This window comes from Prinia subflava, chromosome 18, assembly GCF_021018805.1.
Source record: "Prinia subflava isolate CZ2003 ecotype Zambia chromosome 18, Cam_Psub_1.2, whole genome shotgun sequence".
Taxonomy (NCBI): domain Eukaryota; kingdom Metazoa; phylum Chordata; class Aves; order Passeriformes; family Cisticolidae; genus Prinia; species Prinia subflava.
The window spans coordinates 6,695,649-6,719,447 of NC_086264.1; the positions used below are offsets into that span (position 1 = coordinate 6,695,649).

Consider the following 23,799-nt stretch of genomic DNA (forward strand, 5'->3'; position numbering starts at 1 on the left):
AGCGAAGCACCTGCCCTGTGAGGACAGGCTGAGAAAGCTGGAGCTGTTCATCCTGGAGAAGACTGAAGGGAGAACTCACAAAAACCTTCCCGTATCTGAAGGGAGCCAATAAGGACGTGGGAGAGAGACTCTTCATCAGGAACTGCAGTGATAGGACAAGAAGTACTGGATACACATTGAGAGGGGGGAAATATACGTTCGATATTCGGAAGAATTTTTTTCCGGAACAGGCTGCCCAGGGAGGCTGCAGACGCCCCACTACGAGCAGTATTCAAAAACAGGTGGGGGTAAGACCCCGAGTAACTTGATCTAAGTGGTGTGTCCCTGCCCCTGGCAGCGGGGTTTGGGACCCGATGATCTCCAGGGTAACCCCCCAACACTGCAGGACTCCCGCACCGCAGGCTGAGGCGACTCGCGCTCGCACCGCGCGCCCCTCACAGCGCACGCGCTGTAACGGCTGCCCGGCCACGCCCCGCCCCGCGCACGCGCGGCAGCTCCTCCCCCCGAGCCCTGCCGCGAGGGCCGCGCGCGCCGCTGCGTGACGCGTTGCGTCAGACGCAGCCTCGTCCCGGGGCGGGGCGGGGCCGGGGGGTAACGGCGCGACTTTTCAAAATGTCGGCGGGGGGGGCGCGGAGCGGCCGCCGCCGGGCCCGGGAGCGAGCGGCGCTGCGCCGGGGCGGGCGGCCCGGGGCGCCCTAATGGGCAACCGCGGCCCACACCCTCGGCACGACCGGTAGCGGGACACGAGGGAGAGCGGCCGGCGCCATGGCGACCTGCATCGGCGAGAGGATAGAGGTGCGGCGCGCAGCCCTTCCCGCCGCGGGGCGCGGAGGGGCCGGCGCGGGCTCGTCCCGCTCCTGGCGGGTGTTGGTGGGAGCGCGATTCCTCCCGCGCCTTCGCCCCGTCCCCACGTGTTGGCGGCCGCTGCCATGGCAGCTGCGGCGGCTGCATCCCGCGCCCCGGGAGCCGCGGCGGGAGAGGCGGCGGGAAGGCGGCCCTGCCGCGCCGCCCCGGGCAGTGCCAGCGCCAGCGCGGTGCCGGCAGGAGGATGCGGCGGGGGTGGCTGTGCGGCCCTGCCGGGCCCCGCCGCCGTGCCCCGGAGAGCTCCCCCCAGGTACCCCCGGGCCGCCTCGGGGTTCGCCCGGGGCTCGGGGGTGCGGGGCTCCCCACCTCTGGTGGGAGCATCCGCATCGGGAGATGCGCTGCGGAGCCTGAGTGACAAAGCCCCAGGCTAACGAGGCTGGTTTGTTCGTCTTGCAGGATTTCAAGGTGGGGAACCTCCTGGGGAAGGGCTCCTTCGCTGGGGTCTACAGAGCAGTATCCCTGAAAACTGGCCTGGAAGTGGCCATCAAAATGGTAAGGCAGCCGGCCAAGGAAGTATCCGTCTCCCTGGAGACCAAACGCAAAGTTGCAACGGGTTGGGGTTATGCACTTGGGCACTGATGTTTGAGTTGAATGTTTGTATATAAGTGATATTAAAATTGTGACTCGATCCTCAGCCAAACAGACATGGTAACTAATAGAAATGCTTTTTAGTGTTGACTGTGTTTAGCCTATCTGCATAGCAAAATCAGATTTAAGTTTCTCTGCTTAAGTATTTAGAAAAAAAAATTAATAAATGTTAGTATTGATAATGTTAACACTTGGTTGCTTTCAGTTGTGTTCCTCCAATTATCTATTGTACTTGTTCATTAAAAAAGTACATTAAGTTAAACTATGTAAAAACTTGATTATACTTAAAAATTGTCAGGCAAATATGCACTGAACACCTAAGTTTTGTTGTGATCCACTTACAGATAGACAAAAAAGCCATGCACAAAGTTGGAATGGTACAGAGGGTTCAGAACGAGGTGAAAATACATTGTCAGCTAAAGCATCCATCTATACTCGAGGTAAGAGCTGGGGGTTTGTAGACAGGGCTGAATATGTGACTTGCTGCATAGTCTACAAAATTGCATTTCATTTTTTCCTTGTTTTATGTTCCAGCTTTATAACTATTTTGAAGACAGCAACTACGTATACCTGATTCTTGAGATATGTCACAACGGTGAAATGAGCAGATACATAAAGAACAGAAAGAAACCTTTTTCAGAAGATGAAGGTGAGATTTTTTTTGGTCTGTGTACCCCTCTGCATTAATGTTTTGGCTCACTCAATAAATATTTAGAGTATTTAAAGCTGCCGTCACAGTTTCTATACCTTAAAATCTTGTGTAAGTGATAATCTAGAGATTAATTATTATTGTGCATATATTCACATGTATTTCTATATACATTTGTTTCTGTTTGTGCTATTTGGAGTATAAAAAGATGGTGATTTTAGAAGGCAGAGACAGATAGAAGGTAGAGCTTATCTTTGTAATTAGAATTGTGTTGAAATGCAGGTCAAGACTGAGAAGAGGAAAGAAGAACAGGAAAACTGGCAACTTCTGCCTTTACTGCCTCCAGGCTTGCCTCTTGCTCAGTTCTTCCAGCTTACCTACTTCTCTATCAGTTCCTAATTTAATTCCATTATACTGTTACAGATAGGGATTTTTTGGGTCCCAGGCCACAGGACTGGATTAATGGGATAGTGCTTATACAGGCTTCATTTGTTTAATTTGTATCTGTTTCCGAAAGTGATGAGCAACTTAGCTTTAATGTTAAGATCCTAATTTTAGAAAGTTTGAGCCAATTGAAAATATTCCCAGTCCTGTTTCCGACGTTCCATAGGTTTTCATGAACTTAGAACAAAGCTGTGCCATTTTACTTAAAGTAGAAAGCAGAAAGTTAATTCTGATTTCACTAGTCTGACACCTAAGCAGCATTGTAACATTCTTTTTATTAAAAATAAGAAAAACATAGAAGCAAGACAAAAAGCAGGCTTAAAGCTGAGTTATCTTCAGAGCTACGATTTCCAATCCCCATGTGGTTTTGCTTTGACAGCGCGACACTTCCTGCACCAGATCATCACGGGGATGCTGTACCTCCATTCCCATGGAATCCTGCACCGGGACCTCACCCTCTCCAATATCCTACTCACCAGTAACATGAACGTCAAGATTGCTGATTTTGGGCTGGCCACGCAGCTGAAGATGCCTCACGAGAAGCATTACACCATGTGTGGAACTCCCAATTACATCTCTCCGGAGATCGCCACGCGCAGCCCGCACGGGCTGGAGTCCGATGTGTGGTCCCTGGGCTGCATGTTCTACACCCTGCTCATTGGAAAGCCGCCCTTTGACACGGACACGGTCAGGAACACGCTGAATAAAGTGGTGCTGGCAGATTATGAAATGCCAGCCTTCTTGTCGAGAGAGGCGCAGGACCTCATTCACAGGCTGCTGCGCAAAAACCCCGCTGACCGCCTGAGTCTTTCCTCGGTGCTGGATCACCCTTTTATGTCCAGGGGTAGCTCTGCACGCAGCAGAGATTTGGGAACCTCAGAAGATTCCATGGACAGTGGAAATGCCACCATCTCTACAACCTTCACGGGCTCTTCCAGCATCAGTACCAGCAGTTGCTTGAAGGAAAAGAAGAAGCTGTTAGTTGGGCAGCCACTCCCAAATAAAATTACTTTTTTTCCTATAAACAAGAATTCCAGTAGTAATTCATCGGCAGACGGAAGTGGTTCTTTCCCACAGTGGGGAATTCAGGGAAAGGAAATTGGCCGAAGTGGCAGGGGAAGAAGCCCCCAGCCTGGTGAGGAGAGGCCACATTCGCGCTACCTCCGGAGAGCCCACTCCTCAGACAGGTCTGGCACATCCCCCAGCCAGGCTCAGGGCATAGCCAGCATCGGGGAGCGATGTCACTCCATGGAAGTGCTTTCCAAGCCTAAAATAGGAACAAGGGAAAACACAGAATACTTCTCACCTGCCAACAGCTACGCTGATATAGGAGAAATATTTAAGGAGAAGACTTCTAGTACTTCTGGTTCTTTTGAAGAGCAGATATCTCCACCTGTAAAAGATCAACCACAGTAAGAATCAGTTTTTTATTCAGATGAAATTTAGAGCTCTATTATTGTCTTCTTTCCACTTGCAGCAAGTTGATTATTTCTTTTTCCACAGTAATTGTAGTAGAGAGCCTTGCTAATTGTTCTTTGTAGAAGATACAGAGGAAAAAAAAGAGGGAAGAAGGCATTCAAAGTGCAATTATCAACATTTTTACTTGCTGATCTCTTGAGGAGACTTTTTCCTTATGCTTAGAGAGGATAAAACAAAAATTTAGTAAAGATTAGGTAATAGATTATAAAGGTGTTGTACCAGAAAAGGAAAGTTTCAATCATAGATAATTATCTGAAATTGAGTTCTGTACTTATTTATAGCTTCTTTGTGCAAATCTTGCCTTCTTTCTATAGGCTTTCCATGAGCAGAATATCAAAAGAAACGTCTTCTGTTTTAATATAAGGACTTCCATATCTTAATTCCTGCATTTCTCTCCACATTAAGAATTGGCATAATTTCCTATATTTTCTCTTTGCAAATCAGACCAAGGAAAAGACAAACAAGCACTTTTCCCCATAAAAAAGTAAATGGAATAAGAAGTTTTTCGTGACTGTTCTCAAGTGTTTGACATAAGCAAAGTTCAGAGGCCATGTGCATTGTTTCTAGTTTGAGAAATGTTTAATGAATCAAAACTTCATGCAAATGTTACTGTAGTGCTTACTTTTGTTCCCCCATAACTTCATAAAGCCATGCAGAATGTAAACATGAGAGAATATCAATGTGAGTGTGGGGATTAACTTAATGGTTGCAACTTTTTTGACATAGTTGATCATAGGAAAGCCTCTTACACCAGTAGTTGGCTTACACAGCATCTTGAATGCAAGGTCCTTAGACTTGATTTAGATGGTTTCAATTCTGTGGGTTTGAGGTGGTTTTGGTGATAGGTGAGCCCTTGCCAATGGTGATGTACTCATCATCATTACAAGAAAGTGCAAACAGGTTCAGGCTATATCCTGTGAGATAGAAAACCTCACAGGAGCTTAGTGTCAATTTACAACAGATCAGTGACTCTGCAGTAACTGGTTTTGTGTGTATTCTTTATCCTTCAACACGTGGATTATATCTTGAGTTCACCTGTGGCTACATATATATCATCATCTAAAAAGCTGGTAAAAAATCTTTATCATTTTTGGGATTGGCTGTATTTTCTAGAAATTCAGATTATTTTGGGTGGCAGGATGGGCATCTTTCAGCTGTGTGTTTGTTATGCTGAGTGAGATACACGGGGTCAAAGGTGTCATGTCATCACTGTGTCTTCTCCAAGGCTGTGAATTAAGAGGTGGAGGTCAGAACAGCTTCTGCTGGCAGCATTATCAGAACTTTTCATTCCATTTGGAAAATATTTTATTTTCCTATTCTTTACCCCATGAGAAAGGAGCATGTTCTATGCTGCCTAGAGCTACAAAGTGCCACCTGCATTTCCTAAACGTTTTAAGTGTTGTGATTTCTACAGCCGTAGCATTGTAACTTTTGTTGTGAGTCTTTGCTGCAATCTTGATTATGTGTGTAACTTTTATTTTGTAGCTCAAATTATGTGTGCCCAGTGAAGCCTCAGGTTGGTTTGTTAGAGCAGAAGTCCCAGGCTGAGACGATGCAGCAGTGGCTTGGAAGCATGCAGACAAATGGTGTGTTACTCATCACTTGTGTGTTTTTGCACTCGAGTTGTGACTTGTAATAGTTTCAGTGGGATTTTCTATTTCTTTTAATTTCTTTGTACATTGAATTGGAATACATAGTTTCCTAAAACAAGCTTATTTTCTACTACCATTTTAGTTTAAAAACAAATAAACAAAACCAAAGAGGAAACCAGAATTTTAGACCCTGACATAACCACTCAGTTGTGTAAATGTCTCAGTGTAAATATAGGACAAAATACCAGCAGGTGACTTGAAAGCTCTGTCATTTATTTGTGCAAATACAACTAAATAAGAGAAGATGGGACCTGAATGAGAAAGATAATAAGGCTGCAGAAGGATGGGGGGAGGAAAGGAGAAAGACACAGAAGGGAAGGAGGTGTTCTTTGTTGTGCATCATATTACATCATTTGCAAATAATGTAATTTAATCATCAGAATAAACCATAAATCCATTCTGGCCTTTTTAGTTTGATATTACTGGACTCCTTCCCTTCCTGTCTACAGGGAATTGGAATCAGAGGACATATGGTCTGAATAATCCTATTTAATTTTTGGTCCCTTCTCAACTGTTCAGCCACACAGCAGAAGGAGCACAGTAATGATGTGGGTGAGGTGAAAGTTGATCAAGGGCTTAAATATCAAAACTAGGGAAGGAGTTATAGGAAGGTTAAATATAAAAACAGGTGTCTAAAAGAAATAAACACAAGAATTTTAAAAATAAAACAAGGGATTTGGAGTATGCATTTAACATTTTGAGTACTAAAATCTCTGGTAGATGGTAAAACACTAGTTAGATAGACTGGAACTTATATGAAATTTGCTACTAGTGGTTATCTCAATGGTAAATAAGCTGGTTTTCAACAAATTAAACTAATTCATGTGTAAGAATCTATTTGAAGTCTTAGTATTTTGATTGTGAATTATTCTTAAAAATTATTTGATGTCTAAAAACTGAAGACCATCCTAACTGAAATGTAGGAACAGCTTATTTTAAGTAGCACTGGAACTTTGCTAGCACTGGTATTAAGGATACTAAAGGGCCTGATGATTAAAGAAATCCCATTCTTCTCTTAAATAAGAGAAGAATAAAGTCCAAGACAATCCTTTATAAAGCTTTTAAAGCTGTACTAGATTTTTTTCTCCTTCTGGCTATGACTCTTTGAGTCTCCAATGTCCCTTTGGTGCTTTCAGTTCCTCTGAGACCAGCTGCAGACCTGACTGGCAAGAGTAATGCATGTGGAGGTTTTCGGTACCACCTGGATGTGCAGCAGGACGCACCAAGAAATGCATGGAACACCTTAAAAGACATAAGGAATCACCATGGATCTGGTGACTGTCCACATTCTTTAAACCAGAGAAACCCAAAGAAATGCATCCCTGGAGTTCTCTGCAAAAACGAGAAAATTCAGCCATCTCCTACCTGTGGCCTTTGGTCAGCTCCAGAACAAAACCAAACTTGGGGCCAAGAGCCACCAGCACACCAGAAACCCACTCTGCGAAGTGTTGTGTCACCTCTCACTGCTCTCAGGCTCAAACCCATCAGGCAAAAAACCAAAAATGCAGTGGTAAGTATCAGTTCTGAAAATGGGAGCAATTGAAGGGCTTAACATAGTGTGACTGTCTCTTAAAAATCACTTGCTAAAATAGAAACATGTTTTTAGGAAACTTAATCTAGAGTAATTTAATTTAAAATAGTATTAATAAGGCATCTTAGTTTTTATATACAGAATACTTAAAGCATAATAGAGCAGACTAATAGAGTGTCTGTGTTTGATTTGTCACTTAAGAAACCTCACCCTCAGTTACCAGACTGATACCCTTCAATCACCTTGAAGTGCTCTCTTTTAAAAAATAGTATTAATCACAAAAGTTACTGTAAGAAGCATTTATCAGTTTGAAGTGCACTTAAGGAAAAAGAAAAGCATTTATTAAAGAATTTGTGGGAGAAAAGTGGTATCTTACCTTTTGCAGAAAGCAAATTTTTGTTTAACTTTATATTTAATATAATTTAGGTGAGCATTCTGGATACTGGGGAAGTGTGTATGGAGTTTCTGAAAGAACACCGCTCACAGGAACTTGTGAAAGAAGTTCTCAGAATATCTTGTGATGGAAATGTGGTGAGTATATTTGTGATTTCTTTACTGGTGTATAAAGTGCTTAGAGTTCATTCAGAGCTGTGTTTTCTTTTGGAGGGATTATTTCTTTTGAAATCCACTGTTTGTATATGCACAGCTGTAAACTTCGTTCCTCCATAATAAAGCCATATAAATACAGGGAGCAAGCAATTATTTCAGAGAAAAATTGGACTTGACTTTTGGAATAGGTGAAGTATTGGTGAAAAAGTGCTGCTGTTAAATAATTACTTAGAAGAATAGAGTTTCATGGTAAATCTCAGTAATTAATTAAAATGTGAGTTATTTCCATACCTGATAAAACTTACAGCAGAGTGCTGTAGTAAGTTGCCACTACACACAATTTTTGTTCCCTTGTTGCAGATTGCAGTTTACCATCCAAATGAAGGAAGAGGTTTCCTTCTTGATGACAGACCTCCTGCTCCTCCTGAAGGCATCTGCACATATAATTTTGACAACTTACCAGGTAACCTGAAATTTATTTTAAAATTATGATGATTAATATGATATTTTAAGTGAATCTTGCAAAGTTATAGCTTTTATCTATTACTTTTCACATAACTCTGAAGTAAAACTCCTTTCAGAATTAGATTCAAACTACAGTTTAACTGGAAAATGTTTTGAAACTTCACAAGGAAGTGTAACCCACAGGTTTTGGTTCCTTTTATATGGAAGCTTTAAGGAGTCTCCCCTTTACAATGTAGTGTACTAAAATTAAAGCTCTTGTAAGCTTTTCCTCATTCACACTAGGAGCTGTTGGTAGAAATAAGTCAGTTTCTTTAAACATACCTGTCAAGTACTTAAATATTACTCACAACCTTCAGCTATCAAATACATAATTAAAATTACTTCTCTTCAAGCTGGTGCACAGTGTTTAATCTTCTAAATTCTAAATTTTTTTTTTTAAATTTTCTTTTTTAGAAAAGTACTGGAAAAAATACCAGTATGCAGCTAAGTTTGTGCAGTTGGTGAGAACAAAAACCCCCAAAGTGACGTTTTATACAAGATATGCCAAGTGCATGTTGATGGAAAATTCACCCCCTGCAGATGTTGAAATTTGTTTTTATGATGGTATGTATTCATTTTTGCAGTTATGCAAATAGGTAAATCATGATTTTAGGGCTGCTCTAAAATACTGCCTAACACCTAACAAGCACCACTCCAGTTTACAGAAAATAATGCGCTATAAGCAGTTTTTTGGACACTCTGCCTTTATTCTAGCACTTATAGATTAATTGATTCTTTAATTCCTTACTGATATCTTCTTCAGGAAGTACATGTTGCAAAAGTGTTACTTAAATTATGCTTAGCTTTTATTCATGAGCTCTTCTTTACATCTACCTTTGGTAGTTAACCTGCTTAGTAAGAGGCATGTCCCTACTCCAAGCCTTCCTTGGTTAACTGTTATTTTATACAGCTCACACTGAGAGTGTTCACATTTTCTTGCAGGAGCAAAGATCCATAAGACAGCTGGTATAACTCGTGTGATTGAGAAGTCAGGGAAATCCTTCACTTTGAAAGGAGAAAGCGAAGCAGGGTTGAAGAAGGAAATCCAGGTTTATATGGATCATGCAAATGAGGTAAGGCGTTTTACAGAGACCTTTTCCAGTCCAAAGCAACTTCCTGAAAATTCCTCTTCCCTTTCACAAATGTGTTTCCTGTGTTGCTTTCCATGCTTTTCATTACACTGTTAAGTAGGGGGGATGGTTTTTTTTGGAAGAGCAAATATCAGAGTAGAGCTAATGGTTCCAATCCCTCACAAGTGAGACAGAGAGGAAATTCTTACTAGTGTCTAAAGCAGGTTTGCCTGTCTGGTGAAAGGATTAAACACAACAGATGAAGCTGCTTTGTACAACTTGAAAAATTCAGTACTGTTGAAATATTCTTGTGTGGGCTCACTTGCCACACTAAACGTGTATGAAATAGTTATGCAAGTCTCAATTTCAAACTTTTTTAAACTCCTCATTTCAGGGACATCGTATATGCCTTGCACTGGAATGTGCTGTTTTGGAAGAAGAGAAAAGGAGTGGAAGTGCTCCATTTTTTCCAATAATTGTTGGAAGGTAATAGCTTTCATTTCAAAATACTGATGTATTTGAATATTTATGTATTTATTGAATATTTATTGAATACTTATGTATTTGAACTGAAAAACAGTTCTGCAAGACTCCTGCCATCAGATGCTTTGGAGGGTCCATGGTAAAATGAAGGAAGAGCTATATCTCCTCACTTTTTTCTTTAATCCCATTTGGACAGACCTTTTCCCTGTTTTTCTCACTGTTTTTCCAGAAAACCTGGTAATACTGAATCACCGCAGGCTGTAGCACCTCCACTGTTGGACAAGACAAACTATTCAAATGAAATTGTGGCATTGGATAGAAATAAAGCTGCCAGTTTTACTCCAGTTCAGACTCCAGACTGCGCTCCTGTAAGTACACAAGGATGTACCAGTCTCCCATATTGCTGTTTTACTTGCATTAATGAAATTGCATTTGTATAGGCATAGGCTTTTATTAGCCATTTGTGAGCATACTGACTAGAAATGTTAACTTACATTTCAACTAATTTTTGATATCTGGACTTAAGAGCTGAAAAATCAGAACATTCTCAAAACTTTACCATGAATGCCTTCTTGGAAGATAGTTTGAAAACTGCTTACTCGTGTTAGACAGCAGTCTTCAGTTTGAGAGCTCTGATGTGACCTCAGTACTGTCTAATAAATGGTGTCACAAAGGGTATTGGCTCTTGATGTTGTTCTGAAATAATCAAGTGTTAGTGTGATATAAAACAAAGGTAAGTGAGAATATACATGTAGCCAATAAGGCTTTGTGAGCAATTTCATCTGGCTTGTTTAAAAGGCCCACTCAGCTTTGGTTCCTGATAAAACTTCCTCAGCTGACTGAATTATACTCTGGTCCTGGCACACTAAGTTTGTGTTGTGAGCTTTGTTGAATATCTGTCACATACATTTGTTGGATCTGCATCTGTTTGATTGTATAGTTCATGCCCCTAGTACAGAGTCTGACCATTTCCACCTGGCTGAAGTGAAGTGACAACAAAAAGTTGTGTCCCTGTGGGGTTTTTATGCTGTAATGCTGTTAAATGAAGCATAGAGGCTAAATCTGCCTGTATACATGAACAGGTGGCAATTGACCACTCCAGCTCATCAGGAGGATTAATGCCAAGGCTGTTAATTGTGTTAATTCTGTGCATCTCTGGGTTTCAGGTGGTGCCCTATGAAAAGCCTACGTTTCTGACTAACACTGTTGAACAGACGTGCTCCCCTGTTCATCAAACTGAATGCAGTCCAAATTCAGCCCAGCTTGTCAAATCTGTTTTTGTGAAAAATGTTGGTTGGGCTTCTCAGGTGAGAAATTAATAAAGGAGGCATGCCTATTCCTTTTTTCCTACTAATTTGAGATAAGTATTTTTAAGTCATGAACTTTAAACTTGATTTGTGAGGAACCATTCAGTTGTGCACTACAGTGTAAGTCTAAAATTTGTATGCAGAAAGACCCTTTTAAATAAGTATCTTAGATAAAAACCATGGTGACCTACATAACTGGAAGAAACCAAAATAATAGTTCAGTATCTCAGTTACCACAGCTCTCCTGTGGCTATTATTGCCTATTTCAGTGTCCTTTGTCTTTTAAATTTGACTCTAGTAAAAAACTGAAACTGTTTAACTTCTCTGTCCACTAACACAGATGCAAAGGTGTCATGAGAAAGATTTAATAGATATGTACCAGATCTGTACAAGAGAAATGCATCTTCCTCTACAACAGGAAAAGATGTTTCCTTGCAAAGCCATTTTCCCTCTGCATTTCTGTTGGATAAACTTTAGGTTTAAAGCCTTGTTCTTGGCAATCCAGATAAAGTCAGCTTCCTGTTCTAACAGGAGAAAGTTCTCTTGATAGATATAAACTTTAACATGTGTATAGCTGTGAACTCTCACAAATGGGCCCCTTTTTAGTGTTTGACCCTTCATAAAATTTCTTTAGGAGTGGTTAAGCTAAAGATAATTGTTGTTTTATCTAACATTGACAAGGATAACTAAAACCAAGCATGTGAAACCTGAGGAAGTCAGCATGAGACTACTTCCTCCAAAGTAACAGCCATGCAATCTTTATCTTTGAAAGACTGACCAAAATACCTAAGTCCCTTCAGCAATTTTGAAAAGCTTTCAGTTTCCATTATTAGAAAAGTTCTAAGTTTGTAATTTTGTATTTCACATGCTCAAACCACGATGTAACTTGTCTCATCAGCTGACCAGTGGAGCAGTATGGGTTCAGTTCAATGATGGATCCCAGCTGGTAGCCCAAGCAGGTGTCTCTTCCATCACTTACACTTCTCCAGAGGGCCAGACAACCAGGTAAGCCTGTTCCTGCCTTTAAAACATCCAGAGAACTCAGTGCAAGGCTATTGTACATCAGGTAACTTCATGGCTGCTATTGATTTGGGTTTGGAAATTTTAAACCTTAGTGTTGCCATCACTTCACAGTTGCTTATCTTATGTAAGCTTATTAAATCAAGAGAAGCACCCATAGCTGATTGAACTCTGGATAGCAAAGGAATAAAACAAGCTGGGAGTGCATCTACCTGGTCTCCAGAGTACAGCCACTATTCTTGCATACTATTAAAAACAGCGAGGTTGAGGAAAGTAGTGTTTTGAAAGAACGATATTGTCATGAAATAAAACAAATTATTTAAGCATCTCAATTTTTCTGTGCTGCTTTGCCACTCTAGGTATGGAGAAGATGATAAGTTGCCAGAATACATCAAAGAGAAGCTGCACTGTCTGTCTTCTATTCTTGTAATGTTTACCAATCCAGCTGGCCCTCACTGATGAGAGGAAACTGGCTGTCACGGCACAAGAGCTTAATAAAATCTCACTCACTGACTTCCCAGCAGAGTGACTGATCTTACTCAGCTTATGCAGAGATTCTTCCAAAATCTGGTAAAAAAGTTAGGAAGGGGGAAGGTTACTCTCTTTATGTGTAGCAAATTGTGTATGAAGTATCATACAAAACATACTTTTCATTAAAGTGATGGATAAACTCGCTCAAGCAAAACTTTGAGGAACTTACTTCTTGACTGTGTTAAGTCTTTGGAGATAATCTGAATCTGCTGTATTTTTTTTTTCTTAGTCCACTGCTTACTCAGTGCCAACAATCAAGGAAAATGCATCTGTGCTGTTCAAGTATTTGTAAATAACTTATATTTTTATGTCTTACAAGTAATATATGTAAATATGTATATGTTTTATAACTGTTTTTATTTTTTGTAGCAGCAGCTTAAAATTTCCCTGCACAAGCATGTTATACAAAAAAAAAATAAATGCAGTGGTAATTGTCTGGATCTATTTATTTGTTTCACGCTGAAGTAATGGCTAAAGGAGAAAAGTTAATAACTTTGGGTGGTTTTACCTTGTTTTACACATTGAGTAATACTGAAGTAGCATTAACAGTAGCTTTTCTCCTAAGCATTTCAAGTGTGCTAACACTCCTGACTGTGCTTGTATCTGTACTTAAACACTCTATGACTTCCTTATCAGGCAGGAAAAGATCTTAGATGGAGTGGGATCCAAAGCAGTGCTGGAGGGGGGAGGATGAAGAGTTCCAGAGGAGCTGGTGCTGGCTGTGTGCAAGCACAGCTCAGCTCAACTGATTCAAGCCAGTTCTCCTTGTTCAGCTGCTGTTTAAAAGACAGAACTTTGGTTGCTTTGGCATGTACAAATCAAGGAAATTGGGTTGCAAATAAAGAATTTAGCACCTGGAACATCAGGAACAATATACAACTAGCACTTACTATGAATTAGCTTGTAAAAGTGAAGGCCTTTTTCACAACATTTTGTGACTGTAACAGGAATAAAACTTCTGTATCCCCTTCAGCGAGTATTGAAAAAATCATGTTTTAATTCAGTAGTCTCTTAGTGTTTGAATACATAATTACATTTATTAAATTCAAATAGTAGAGACGTTAGACAGCAGCCACAATTCTCATACTGGATTACTCCAGAGGTTTTTTTCCCAGTAGCATTAAAACAGCAAAACAAACCCGTACAGCTGAGCTTAGGCCCCATTATGAAGGAAAATTACAGTCCCACTTTTTAAAATAAAGTCTGAATGACTAAAACAGTGTAAATTCCTGTTTCTTGTACCCTAATATCAGAAAAAATAGAACTCTGCAGATAACAGTGAATGCCCAGGAGCCAGTTTTCTCCTTTCACTTGATTAACCACCACTGCTCAGCACAGTGCATTCACTCTCACCAAGCACAAAAGTATAAACTATTGTGCTTAGAGTGTTTTTCTTGTAGTCAAGAAAAGCTGTGCATATTTCATTTTCACGGTTATCCTTCTTGCTACAAAAAGGCGTTCAGCAAAACAGTAGAGGAAAAATTGCAACTTTGGGTCACTGGAGTTCAAGTAACAGCTACTGAAACTGATTTTCAATGGCTCTTGGTCAACTTGAAGACCAAAATCTCACATCAGCTACCTGTGTGGGAGGCACCTACCTTCCTCTGTGCTTGTGTCACCTGTCATTTGGAATCCTGGAGGAGATGTGCCAGGTCCCAGAACCATGGCCTGTATTAACCAGTGCTTGCAAGCCAACAAACCCAGCATCAGAAGGTTTGCTCAGGTAGTGGTGTCTCCATACAAAGTGCATGCAGCTCAACTAATCTTGTAGTTACAAAAGAGTTACTAATCCCGATTCACAGAATCAAGAATCAATTTCTTTCTGGAAAGGATGCACATAACCTATGACCTTCACAGCTGCCCTCAGTGCACATGTACATCATATAAACTGTACACACTTCAAATGTGCCATTGTATTGCTCTAACCCATCACATTCCTTCCTCTGCTGCTAGAAAAGCAGGACACAAACCCCAAAATGCAGCAGGGGTAACCAGGTGTTGGGGTATGACCAAGTTAAGTGTTCTGTCAATGTGTAAGTACAGGTGTACAGTTGTTAGCACACAGCCAGCAAGGTCAGTGCTTAGGTACTCCTCGTTCAAAAGCAGCAATAATCTAAGTATTACTTCTGCTTGGTTTTACCGTTTGGGGTTTTTTTTAAATACGTATTTAACAATTCTCCTCCTGCATCCTCCCATATCTGACAGAAAATGCAATTAGTCTCTTGTATACTATCTCCAAGAGTAAGAGAGAGACTACAACTACTCCACAGATCAAGCTGAATGCCCAGCGTGGCCCCAGGTGAGTGTAGATTTGGCTCACAAAAACGGGCCCAAGGATCCGTGCTCCACTTCCAGAGGCTGTCAACCATCCCATGTAGACACCCTGCAGATCAAAAAAGCTTATGTAAGTGATACAGGCATTATTTAGCTTGCCATTAATCCCAACCCATTAGCCTAACTAGAAAATTTAGAAGTATTTAAACAACCACTTATCTTTCTTAGCTCATTAAGACACTGATTACTTTGTTTGCAAGAGTGCTGCTCAGCCTCTCCAAGATTTAATTCCAAGGCTCCACTCATAAGTACTCTACTGCTTTCTAACAAAACAACACCTTCTGGTTCAAAGCATGAAGCCTCTTTCACCAAAATATAACATGAAAGAAATGGGCAAAAGGGGAATAATTTTTTTTTGTTAAGCAATAATGTAAGTTTGCTATAGGGGTTTCACTACTAAAAAAGGCCCATATTGGAGGTCTAGTCGCATTTGTAGTTTTTTTATAATAAACTTACTAAGGGACATTATTCCATACTGGTATTCCACATATGTAATTGGTAGTTACAAAAAGGACTCTGCCAGAACAGTCATGAAATTTAGTTGTAAGATTTGCATAAATAGCATCAGCCTTGCTTTTTAATTCTCCTAGAGACTTGCCTTGGATTTTAAAAAAGATTGGAGCTCCTGCAAAGTTCTGCCCTGCTTAAAAACACACTATTACTTGGCTGATGACAAAAGAAATTTTAACTAATAAATAGTTAAATATTCCCATTCTAATAAAGAACATGCAAGTCTTGCAGAGCAAACGAAATAAACATTTAGGGCTGGTGCTTACCTGAGGCTTTGGTCCTAGGACTTTGGAGTATAAAGTGTAGGACATGACATTACAAACAGGATAGCCCAGCCCTATGAGCACATCAGAGCTGATGTACTGGGCCAGGTAGATCATGGGAGTGTTGAGGCACCAGGACTGTGTGACAGGGCAGCCCACGGGCTCTGCTGTGTGGTTGGACGGCAGCTGCAGCTCTGGCAAGCTCCAGAAAGGCGCTAACATTTCACTGGGGGCTGTTCTGGGAATGGAGGTGTTCTTTATTTCTGTGAAAATAAAGTATTCGTTATCACCAAGAACAAACAGTGCAATAAAAGGCTTTCAAAAGAACACTACAAAGGTGGTCTAGTAAGACTTGAACTATACCTTGCCACTGGATATTTGGAAGTTTCTTCCCCCAGGGCAGTAAGATAAAGAATCCAACCAAGACAATCAGTAAGCCTGCATGGAGTATGGCACGCTCACCAGTCCTACCAAACAATGAAATTTATCATTTAATTAATGTATCATTTATCATTTAATTATTTATCATTTAATTAATGTATCATGTATAATTTAATTAATATAAAATTTAGGTAGCTGCCAATGACATAGCCCATTCGTTTGTCGAAATGACATCTGACCAAAACACCAGCAAGAAACGTTACAAATTCCCAGTAACTTAAACCCAGCTCTTCTTGTGATTCAAAGGTAACTAAGATCAACTAAGAGGATTATGTTAACGGAATAAAGAACAACCACAACACCAAAGCTGTGCCAAAACTGAAAGTATTTAATTGTCATAGTAAACCCAGACTCATTACCAAGTAAAAGACTTGTATAAGAGATTTGGCTTTGCCATAAAGCTCCTCACATTTAGCCAACATAAGTAACAGAATCCCCCAAACTCACTTTTTGGACAGTGTTTTAACCACCATGAAAACAATAACTGATTCAATGCCAATGGCGCTAAGGATTATTCCATTATAAAAAACAGCTTCTTTCCTGGTCCAGGAATACATATCCATGGTCAGTGGAGTAGCTATCCTGGAATGACAGAACAGAAATACAGTCATCAGGAAAAGCTTCTTTCATACATTAGTGTCCATGCATGTATCATCCCAAACACCAACCATACTCTGAAGAATCTTTAATCTATTTCTGATAGTTCATGAAAAAATGATGGATTGAAAGCCAAGCCAGGGTAATACAGCCAGAAAAAAATCAGACCTTGTGAGAACAAACATAATAAACTTTTAATACTGTTTAACTTTTAGCAACCAAGCAGTCTCTAAAACCTCAATTTTCTAAAAATAATGCAACTTATGACAGAGCAGTATTGTAAAACAAGTTGTAACTACATTAGAACTCAAAAAACTTGCAGAATAAATCTTAAATTCTCAAAGTATTTTTTAAGTCAAAAAAATGAAGTACACTTGAGCCTGAGATAATGATGTTATCTTTTACTTCTTTCTTATACACAGAAAATTTGGGAGTGAATAACTTACCTCTTTAGGCTAAAAAAAAGGCAGTCATATAAAACAGTGTATTTCAGAATACAACTGCATTAACTCTATCAAACAATGGTTTTAATCATTACTGAAATAAGAGGTGCACTGAAGTTTTTAGAGATAATCAGAATCATACTAAGAAATCACACAAAACTAAAACAAAAAATATAGAACAAGATATTCAACTGAAAACATGTTTTCTGTGAAGATTTCAGGCAGCCCAAGTTAAGCTTTTTTTTAATGCTTTGAAATTTGAGCATATGAATTTGCCTTCATTCAAAAGCTTTTACACTGATGTTTTCTATACCACAAACTGTACATATCTTTAGTTATTACTGGCCTTTAATTCATTACTCTGTATCAGTGCACATCAATTTGATTGCCTCTGGTTTTGGACCTCCACTTAGGAACTTAGGAAGATGAGTGGAACAGAAAAACTTCTCCATGCACCCCCAGTGTAATTACTGTACATGTGTGAATATTTGAGAGAAAATAGACAAACTTACGTTTCAAAGACAGCAAACACAAACAAGATGACAAAGAAGAGAATGTTGAGTGCTACCACAGCAACGTGGTCAATACTTCCTTCTGTGTTCTGATCCAGAACATCACTTCCTGCAGCAACACAGAAGAGTTACCTGAACTCACAGTGAGCTTTTTCTTACACCATCAAAAATTACAAACTAACGATTTAATCTTCTAAGTATTCAGCATGCAAGCTGGTGGGCAGCTAGGCAGTTATACTTCGACAGTCAAAGTGTAAAGTTTTTACTTCAAAATAGAGTTGCTGAACTTTCAATTCTGCTGACAATTAGAGAAAATTACTTCCAAACTGGTTACACAGTCTGTTTTCGCAGTGAGTCCTGAGTGACAGCAAAACAAATAAACTTCTTGAAATATCTGAACAATGGAAACCAAAAGATCCTCTTCAAAGGTCAAAATTACCCAGCAGAATTCTCAGGGTGAAAATATGGAAGGATCCATACAACTTATTTTTTTCCTGCTTTGTTACCAGACAGCACTATGGACACAACAGGACAAATGAAGCAATTTCTGCACCAGCTAGGGAGAGATGCAGCCTATTTTCTACATCAACTTCACAGTGCATCAGACTTTAGAATACTTCTAAATGCTTCTATGTAATAAGAGAGTACTTCAAAATTATAATCACAGAGTAAGTTTTCAAGGAGACACTGGTACCTTCTCCATCAGAATTGATATTTTTGTACTGCCGTCCCGTGTCATCCACTCGATGCTCCCTAGAAATTCAGAATTTTTTCATTAAGACACATATTTATTTGATCTGCTATTGAGTCAAGTTTTTATTAAAATAATTGTAAATGATATCATTTATATGATAATTATTTGCAGCTCTATTAAACATCATCTACAAAGCTGACACCTGACTGCAGTGAACAGCAACCTATTCAAGAAAGGAAATGTTCTAGTGGGAGAATATCATATATCCATATATAATATGCACCAAAGGGATAATGAATAAAAATCCCCCCTGAGAACCTTAAAGGAAAGACACAGACTCTTGAGATCCCTACAGATGAGCCAACCTTATTTCTCCTTGGAGAAAACACATGGAAAGCAACTACCAATACTAAATTTATCTCAAGATTATTAGTCTAATATCTTTAACTCTTTAAATCAGTTTACATTCTAACTATAATCAAGATTTATTTATGAGCATCAGAAAAATACAGGTATTAAAGAAGGTAGAAACACTGAAAAATAAATAACAACTCACAGTTTTAGCACTCTGGATTTCAGGTTTATTACTCCTGCTGAGCAGCATATTATTTGCTAAAAGTCACCCGCAAAAACAAGGTAGGGTACTTACAAGGTTTTTTTTTAGTTAATTACCTGAATATGGCAAAAATGAGAATGATATTAATAACTCCTAAGAGAGCTCCAAATAAAACTGGTGTTGTGTACATATTCAGCTGAAGACAAAGGAATTTCCACGTTACTCCTTCTTCTCCAATAAGTGTAAAACATGTCTGAAAAACTTAAAAACATCAATGTACTGTGAAAATCTTGAGAACCATTAAAAATATTAGAACACATAAGAAAAGTTGTTCTAATTGCCAAATAAAATTTATGCATTATACCTGTCAAATCTTTTTCATTTTGAAAATCCTACTCTAAACAAACAAAATGGACACCAGTGGGATCTCAGCTAGCCAGGAAGTACTTGATTACATAAAATCAACAATACAAACAGCATAATGACACTTGTAGAACTGAATTCTGAGTGTACCAATGGCTAATTTTCTTGGCAGACAGACGATTTACTCTTTTTTTCCTTTTGCTCCTACAAGGAAAAGCTTGGTCCTGGGATTGGACTATTCCTTGTGCTAAGGGCAAACTAGAGAGAAAAGATGCAGGAGGGAGCAGGGGGAGTTAAATTAAATTTTAAATTGGTGCAGAGCAATTGATAAGAATGTTTCCCCTATATTGTCTTACAGAAGTATTGATGAGTGGACTCCATTTATTCAATTGTCATATGATTGACAAACTATGCCTGAAAATCCCTTGCATGCAGCTGCTGAGGATTCCTACTTCCAATGCCTAATTCCAACCTAATAAGAGAAGTGAGGAAGGAAGATTTTGCTTTACCTGGCCCTAATATGAAACCAACTGCTTGGCAGGCACTGGTATTGGCCATGGCACTGGTTCTTTCCGTCAGAGAAGTGGCACCCGCAATATACGATCGAACCACAGCCACATTTCCTTCAAAAAACCCAAAACCAAGCAAGTGCTCATGTAAACATCAAGTTCATATTGTTAAACTGTTGAGTGACATTAATTTAGGGGTTTGTTTCTTATTTTGCAAGATAATAAAGGCCAGCACTCCCTCCAGTATTTTTACACAACAGCACAATTACACAATTTTGTTTCAAACCACTATGGGCCAACCCTTTGCTTTGTTAAATATTAAGTTACCATTCACATATTGGTAAATGTGGTATTAAAACATAACGTTAACCATCTTACACGGGACACAGAATGTAATAATCCCCAGAAATGTAAATTCTGCTGTTTTTACCTGCTCCAAAGCCCACGAGAGCACGGGCAGTCAGCATGTAGTACTTGTTGTGGGAACGGGGCACGTGGACGTAGGCATAGAGACAATTAGCAGCCACTGAAATAGCAGTGGAAATGAGCAGAGGTTCTCTCCTGGGCCTGTAGTTGGACCACAGGCCAAAGAGGGGAGAGGCCACCATTTGGCCAATGCTGTATGAAGCTATAATCCAGCCCAAGAAACTCGCATCCGCTGTCGGGTCAATCTGCAGGGACACAGCAGTCAGTTCTGTGGCAGTGTTTTATCTCACCAGTAACAGCCTGTTAGAACGAGGACCTGGCACACCAAGGACCCTGTGCTGCAATGCTTTGTCTGGGGTAATAAACCTTGGCTCGCTCTCTCCAGCAATGCACCAAGCCAACAAAATCTGCTTTGCTTCCAAGCCTGGGGATGGCTCAGTTGCAGCAAACTCCAGGAGTTTTTGTACAGCTGTGTTCTGGGCTACAGACAGCACCTCAGCAGCATGGCAGGCACTTGCCATGCCAGGGGCAAGGAGTCACTTCCATTGTCTCTGCTCATGCCTGAATCTGGCCTGATTTGCAAGGCTGGTTATGCATTTTGTTGTCTTCTGCAAGAATTCAGCATCAGCCTCACTTTCAGTGCCACCTCTAGGTCTCTGCCCAGGTTATATTCTTCCAAATTTGCATTTGAAACTGCCTCCTGCAGTTCCAGAGCACTAAAATCCTAGCACAGATTAAATTGAAGTTTCAGAGACTTTTGTGCTGCTTTTGAGATCAGAACTAAGAGGTGAAAAACCCCCAAAGAAACTAAAATCACTATACAGGAACAATTGCAATTCCCTGTTAGGAATATCAAGATCTATGTGCAACAATGTGACACAGAGCAATTTCTACCTCCAGTTTCCTCTTTTTTTTTTTCTTTTAACACAGACAGGTCTTGTCTACTGTATTTTAATAACAAGACTTCTATTGATTCCCTCTCCAAGAAATCATGACATTGGAAAACCAAACATTTCTGGATTATTTTTTTTATAAGATATTATGTATCTTTATCAATTCAGGAAGAAAACCTGACAGACTTTGCAAGAAACAATAAAAGCTGCCTAAGTGGATGGCGGAACAAAAGTCTCTTAAAGCCACACATCTCCCTCTATTTCTTCTCTTCCTAAATAAAATGCCAGGTTTTATATCACCTGCTTTCTGAGCAGGAATTTTCAGTTCTTAATTATTTTTTAAAAAAACATATTTACAAACCTTTTGGAGATATGGCCATACAGACATAATTACAATTGAGAAACCTGTAACACAGTAAAAACTGAAGTTATTTTATTTGCCATTTTTATCAGTTATTTTCTTTCCTGAAACAGTTATATTACAAGTCCATTCTTCTGCCTCTAAATGTATTATAGTATAAACCTGTGAACTTCCTGCTTTTTTAATGAGTGCTAATTCCTCCTGTCAGGAGGAACTATTTTCAAAAGATCAAGAGATTTTAATTCATAAAACAAACAAACAAAAAACCACCAAAAAACAAACAAAAAAAAAAACCACCAAGAAGTTACTGAAGTATCCTATCAACCTCAAGATAATTTCTAGGCCCAGAGAAAATCATTACAGGTCAAAAATCAACAGCATTCTTGCTTCAGGGGGGAGTTATTTAGCAATAAAATTTCAAATTGTCCTGCAATGGAGATGCAAAGTCCAGTAGGAGAAAACAAGTTTTGATACATATTTTGAAATAGACAGCTGCATTCCCATAAAGATTTTACCTCCTAAGAACACCACTTTACTTCTGTTTTCATTCCCTAGAAGTCTCACTCTGGATGATAAAAGTGCAACCTTTGTTTTGCTCAGTTCTGAGCTACACCCTTACCTTCTGCCACTTCCAAACTATTAAGGAGTCATAAACCACAGGCTTATGCAATACATCATTTTGTGTAAAACCAGTTTTATTACTTATCTCATGAGATGTAACTTTCTGTTTGATTTGCTAGATTCATATATTCTCTTCTGAAGGATCAAACAATGCACCTTTTCTGAGGTTAGAATAGCAGCATTAAAGAAGCTCTGCAGTTGGAATTTGGAAAGCCCTGTCATTTTCAAACCCAAGTATATTAATTAAAGTAGTAACATTGAATTCCACATGTATTTACTCACCTACACTACTGAGAAACATTGTCAGGTACATGATCCAGATGGATCGCCATCTGCTCTTATAATGTTCCTGTGTTTCCACAACATCCCTGGTTTTAAAACAAAAAGTGAGAGAAATAAATCATCAAATCCTTTTCTAGTTGCTCCCACATGACACTGAAAACATTTTTCACCAACCCCTCAATACAATTGTGTAACTTGTTAAGCAGGAGTGGATTTCCGCTCAGCAAAGACTGAAAAGAATTTATTTTTCGCTGGAAAAATACTAGATTGACAAATCAAACAAAATAACAGAAATGCAATCACACAGCAAGTGTCACAGAGAGATTTTGATCTAGGGAGGTCTTCACTTTTGCAAACTCTTTGTACAGACTTTGGAGAATCATAGATCATATTAAAGATTTAAAAAGTGGGTGTTAAACCAATAAAACCCCAGGCATTTCCTCACAGCTGTAACTTTAAAAGGAGCTGTAACTTTAAAAGAACAAACCTGAACAACTCTTGACTAAAAGCTACAGGCAGTCTGTTCTTATGATGAGAAAATAGCAATATACAGTGTAAAAGTTGTGTGTAAAAGATACTGCTGTAGATTGCAAGGGCTCAAAAAAAAAAAAATAGAAGTTACAAACTAAGTTACAAAGTAACGTCTATTCAGACCATGTAAACTCAGGTTATAGATATATAGATGCCTAAACATAGTTTATAAACGCTGTTCGTGTAAGCCGTACTTAGACTTAGGCATATCTGCGATTTTAACTTCAAGACACTTGTTCTGATGTCAGAAGTGGGGAAAAACCTCAAGCGACGAACAGCTGCCCACACCTGAAGGCTGCTACTTAACACCCAGACCTCTGCCCCACACGAATCCTGTCCGGCGTTTTTCAGGAACTTCCCAAGCCAGTGGGTTTGTGTTTTCCTGCGGAGGGAAGCAGCCCCCGGCCCGCTCCCGCCGCCGGGCCCGGACTGTCCGGGACACGGGCTGCGAGCTCCGGAGCACCGGGGGGCGGCTCGGGCCGGACTCCGGCCGGGCAGCGCCCTCAGGCTCTGCCTGCTCCCCGTGCGGGGCGGGCAAGGACCCGGCACCCACGGGCGGCTCCTCAGGTCACCCGCGGCCGCGGCGCCCCACCTCCTGGCGCCGCCTCACAGCGGAAGCAGCCCCTACCTGCTCTCCTCCTCGTCGTCCTCATCCGCCGCGGCCCCCGCGGCCCCCAGCAGGGGCTCCTGCCCTTCGGGACGCGCCTCCGGAGCGGAGCCCGCGGCCGCCATGGCCCCGCAGCGCCGGGCCCCGCCCGCGCCCGCCTCAGGCGCGCCGCCTGTCCGCCGCTA

The 23,799-nt window shown here is 40.3% G+C and overlaps 2 protein-coding genes across 4 annotated transcripts; one reads left to right on the forward strand and one right to left on the reverse strand.

The window, feature by feature from the left end:
* The first annotated feature begins 604 nt into the window (after positions 1 to 604).
* On the forward strand, positions 605 to 13,412 carry PLK4 (polo like kinase 4). Of its 2 annotated transcripts, none has more exons than XM_063415192.1 (16): positions 605 to 795; positions 1,261 to 1,356; positions 1,797 to 1,892; positions 1,987 to 2,101; positions 2,925 to 3,957; positions 5,510 to 5,610; positions 6,813 to 7,186; positions 7,634 to 7,738; positions 8,117 to 8,219; positions 8,675 to 8,824; positions 9,203 to 9,333; positions 9,725 to 9,816; positions 10,043 to 10,181; positions 10,980 to 11,120; positions 12,019 to 12,125; positions 12,500 to 13,412. In XM_063415192.1, exons 1-16 carry the CDS (start codon positions 766 to 768, stop codon positions 12,597 to 12,599), a joined length of 2,913 nt encoding a protein of 970 aa, XP_063271262.1. In that variant the 5' UTR covers positions 605 to 765; the 3' UTR covers positions 12,600 to 13,412. The 2 variants fall into 2 exon arrangements, with proteins under 2 accessions (XP_063271262.1, XP_063271263.1); XM_063415193.1 differs by lacking the exon at positions 605 to 795 and adding an exon at positions 883 to 1,114.
* A 274-nt stretch (positions 13,413 to 13,686) lies between these two features.
* Positions 13,687 to 23,792, reverse strand: MFSD8 (major facilitator superfamily domain containing 8). 2 transcript variants are annotated; one of them, XM_063415194.1, is made up of 12 exons: positions 23,636 to 23,792; positions 22,477 to 22,562; positions 21,574 to 21,617; positions 20,324 to 20,564; positions 19,894 to 20,007; positions 19,138 to 19,282; positions 18,466 to 18,524; positions 17,772 to 17,880; positions 16,667 to 16,801; positions 16,142 to 16,245; positions 15,782 to 16,041; positions 13,687 to 15,054 (listed from the first exon to the last, which is right to left on the reverse strand). In XM_063415194.1, the coding sequence occupies exons 1-12, from the start codon at positions 23,737 to 23,739 to the stop codon at positions 14,839 to 14,841; spliced, it is 1,617 nt and encodes a 538-aa protein (XP_063271264.1). In that variant the 5' UTR covers positions 23,740 to 23,792; the 3' UTR covers positions 13,687 to 14,838. The 2 variants fall into 2 exon arrangements, with proteins under 2 accessions (XP_063271264.1, XP_063271265.1); XM_063415195.1 differs by lacking the exon at positions 23,636 to 23,792 and adding an exon at positions 22,964 to 23,092.
* Between the last annotated feature and the right edge of the window lie 7 nt (positions 23,793 to 23,799).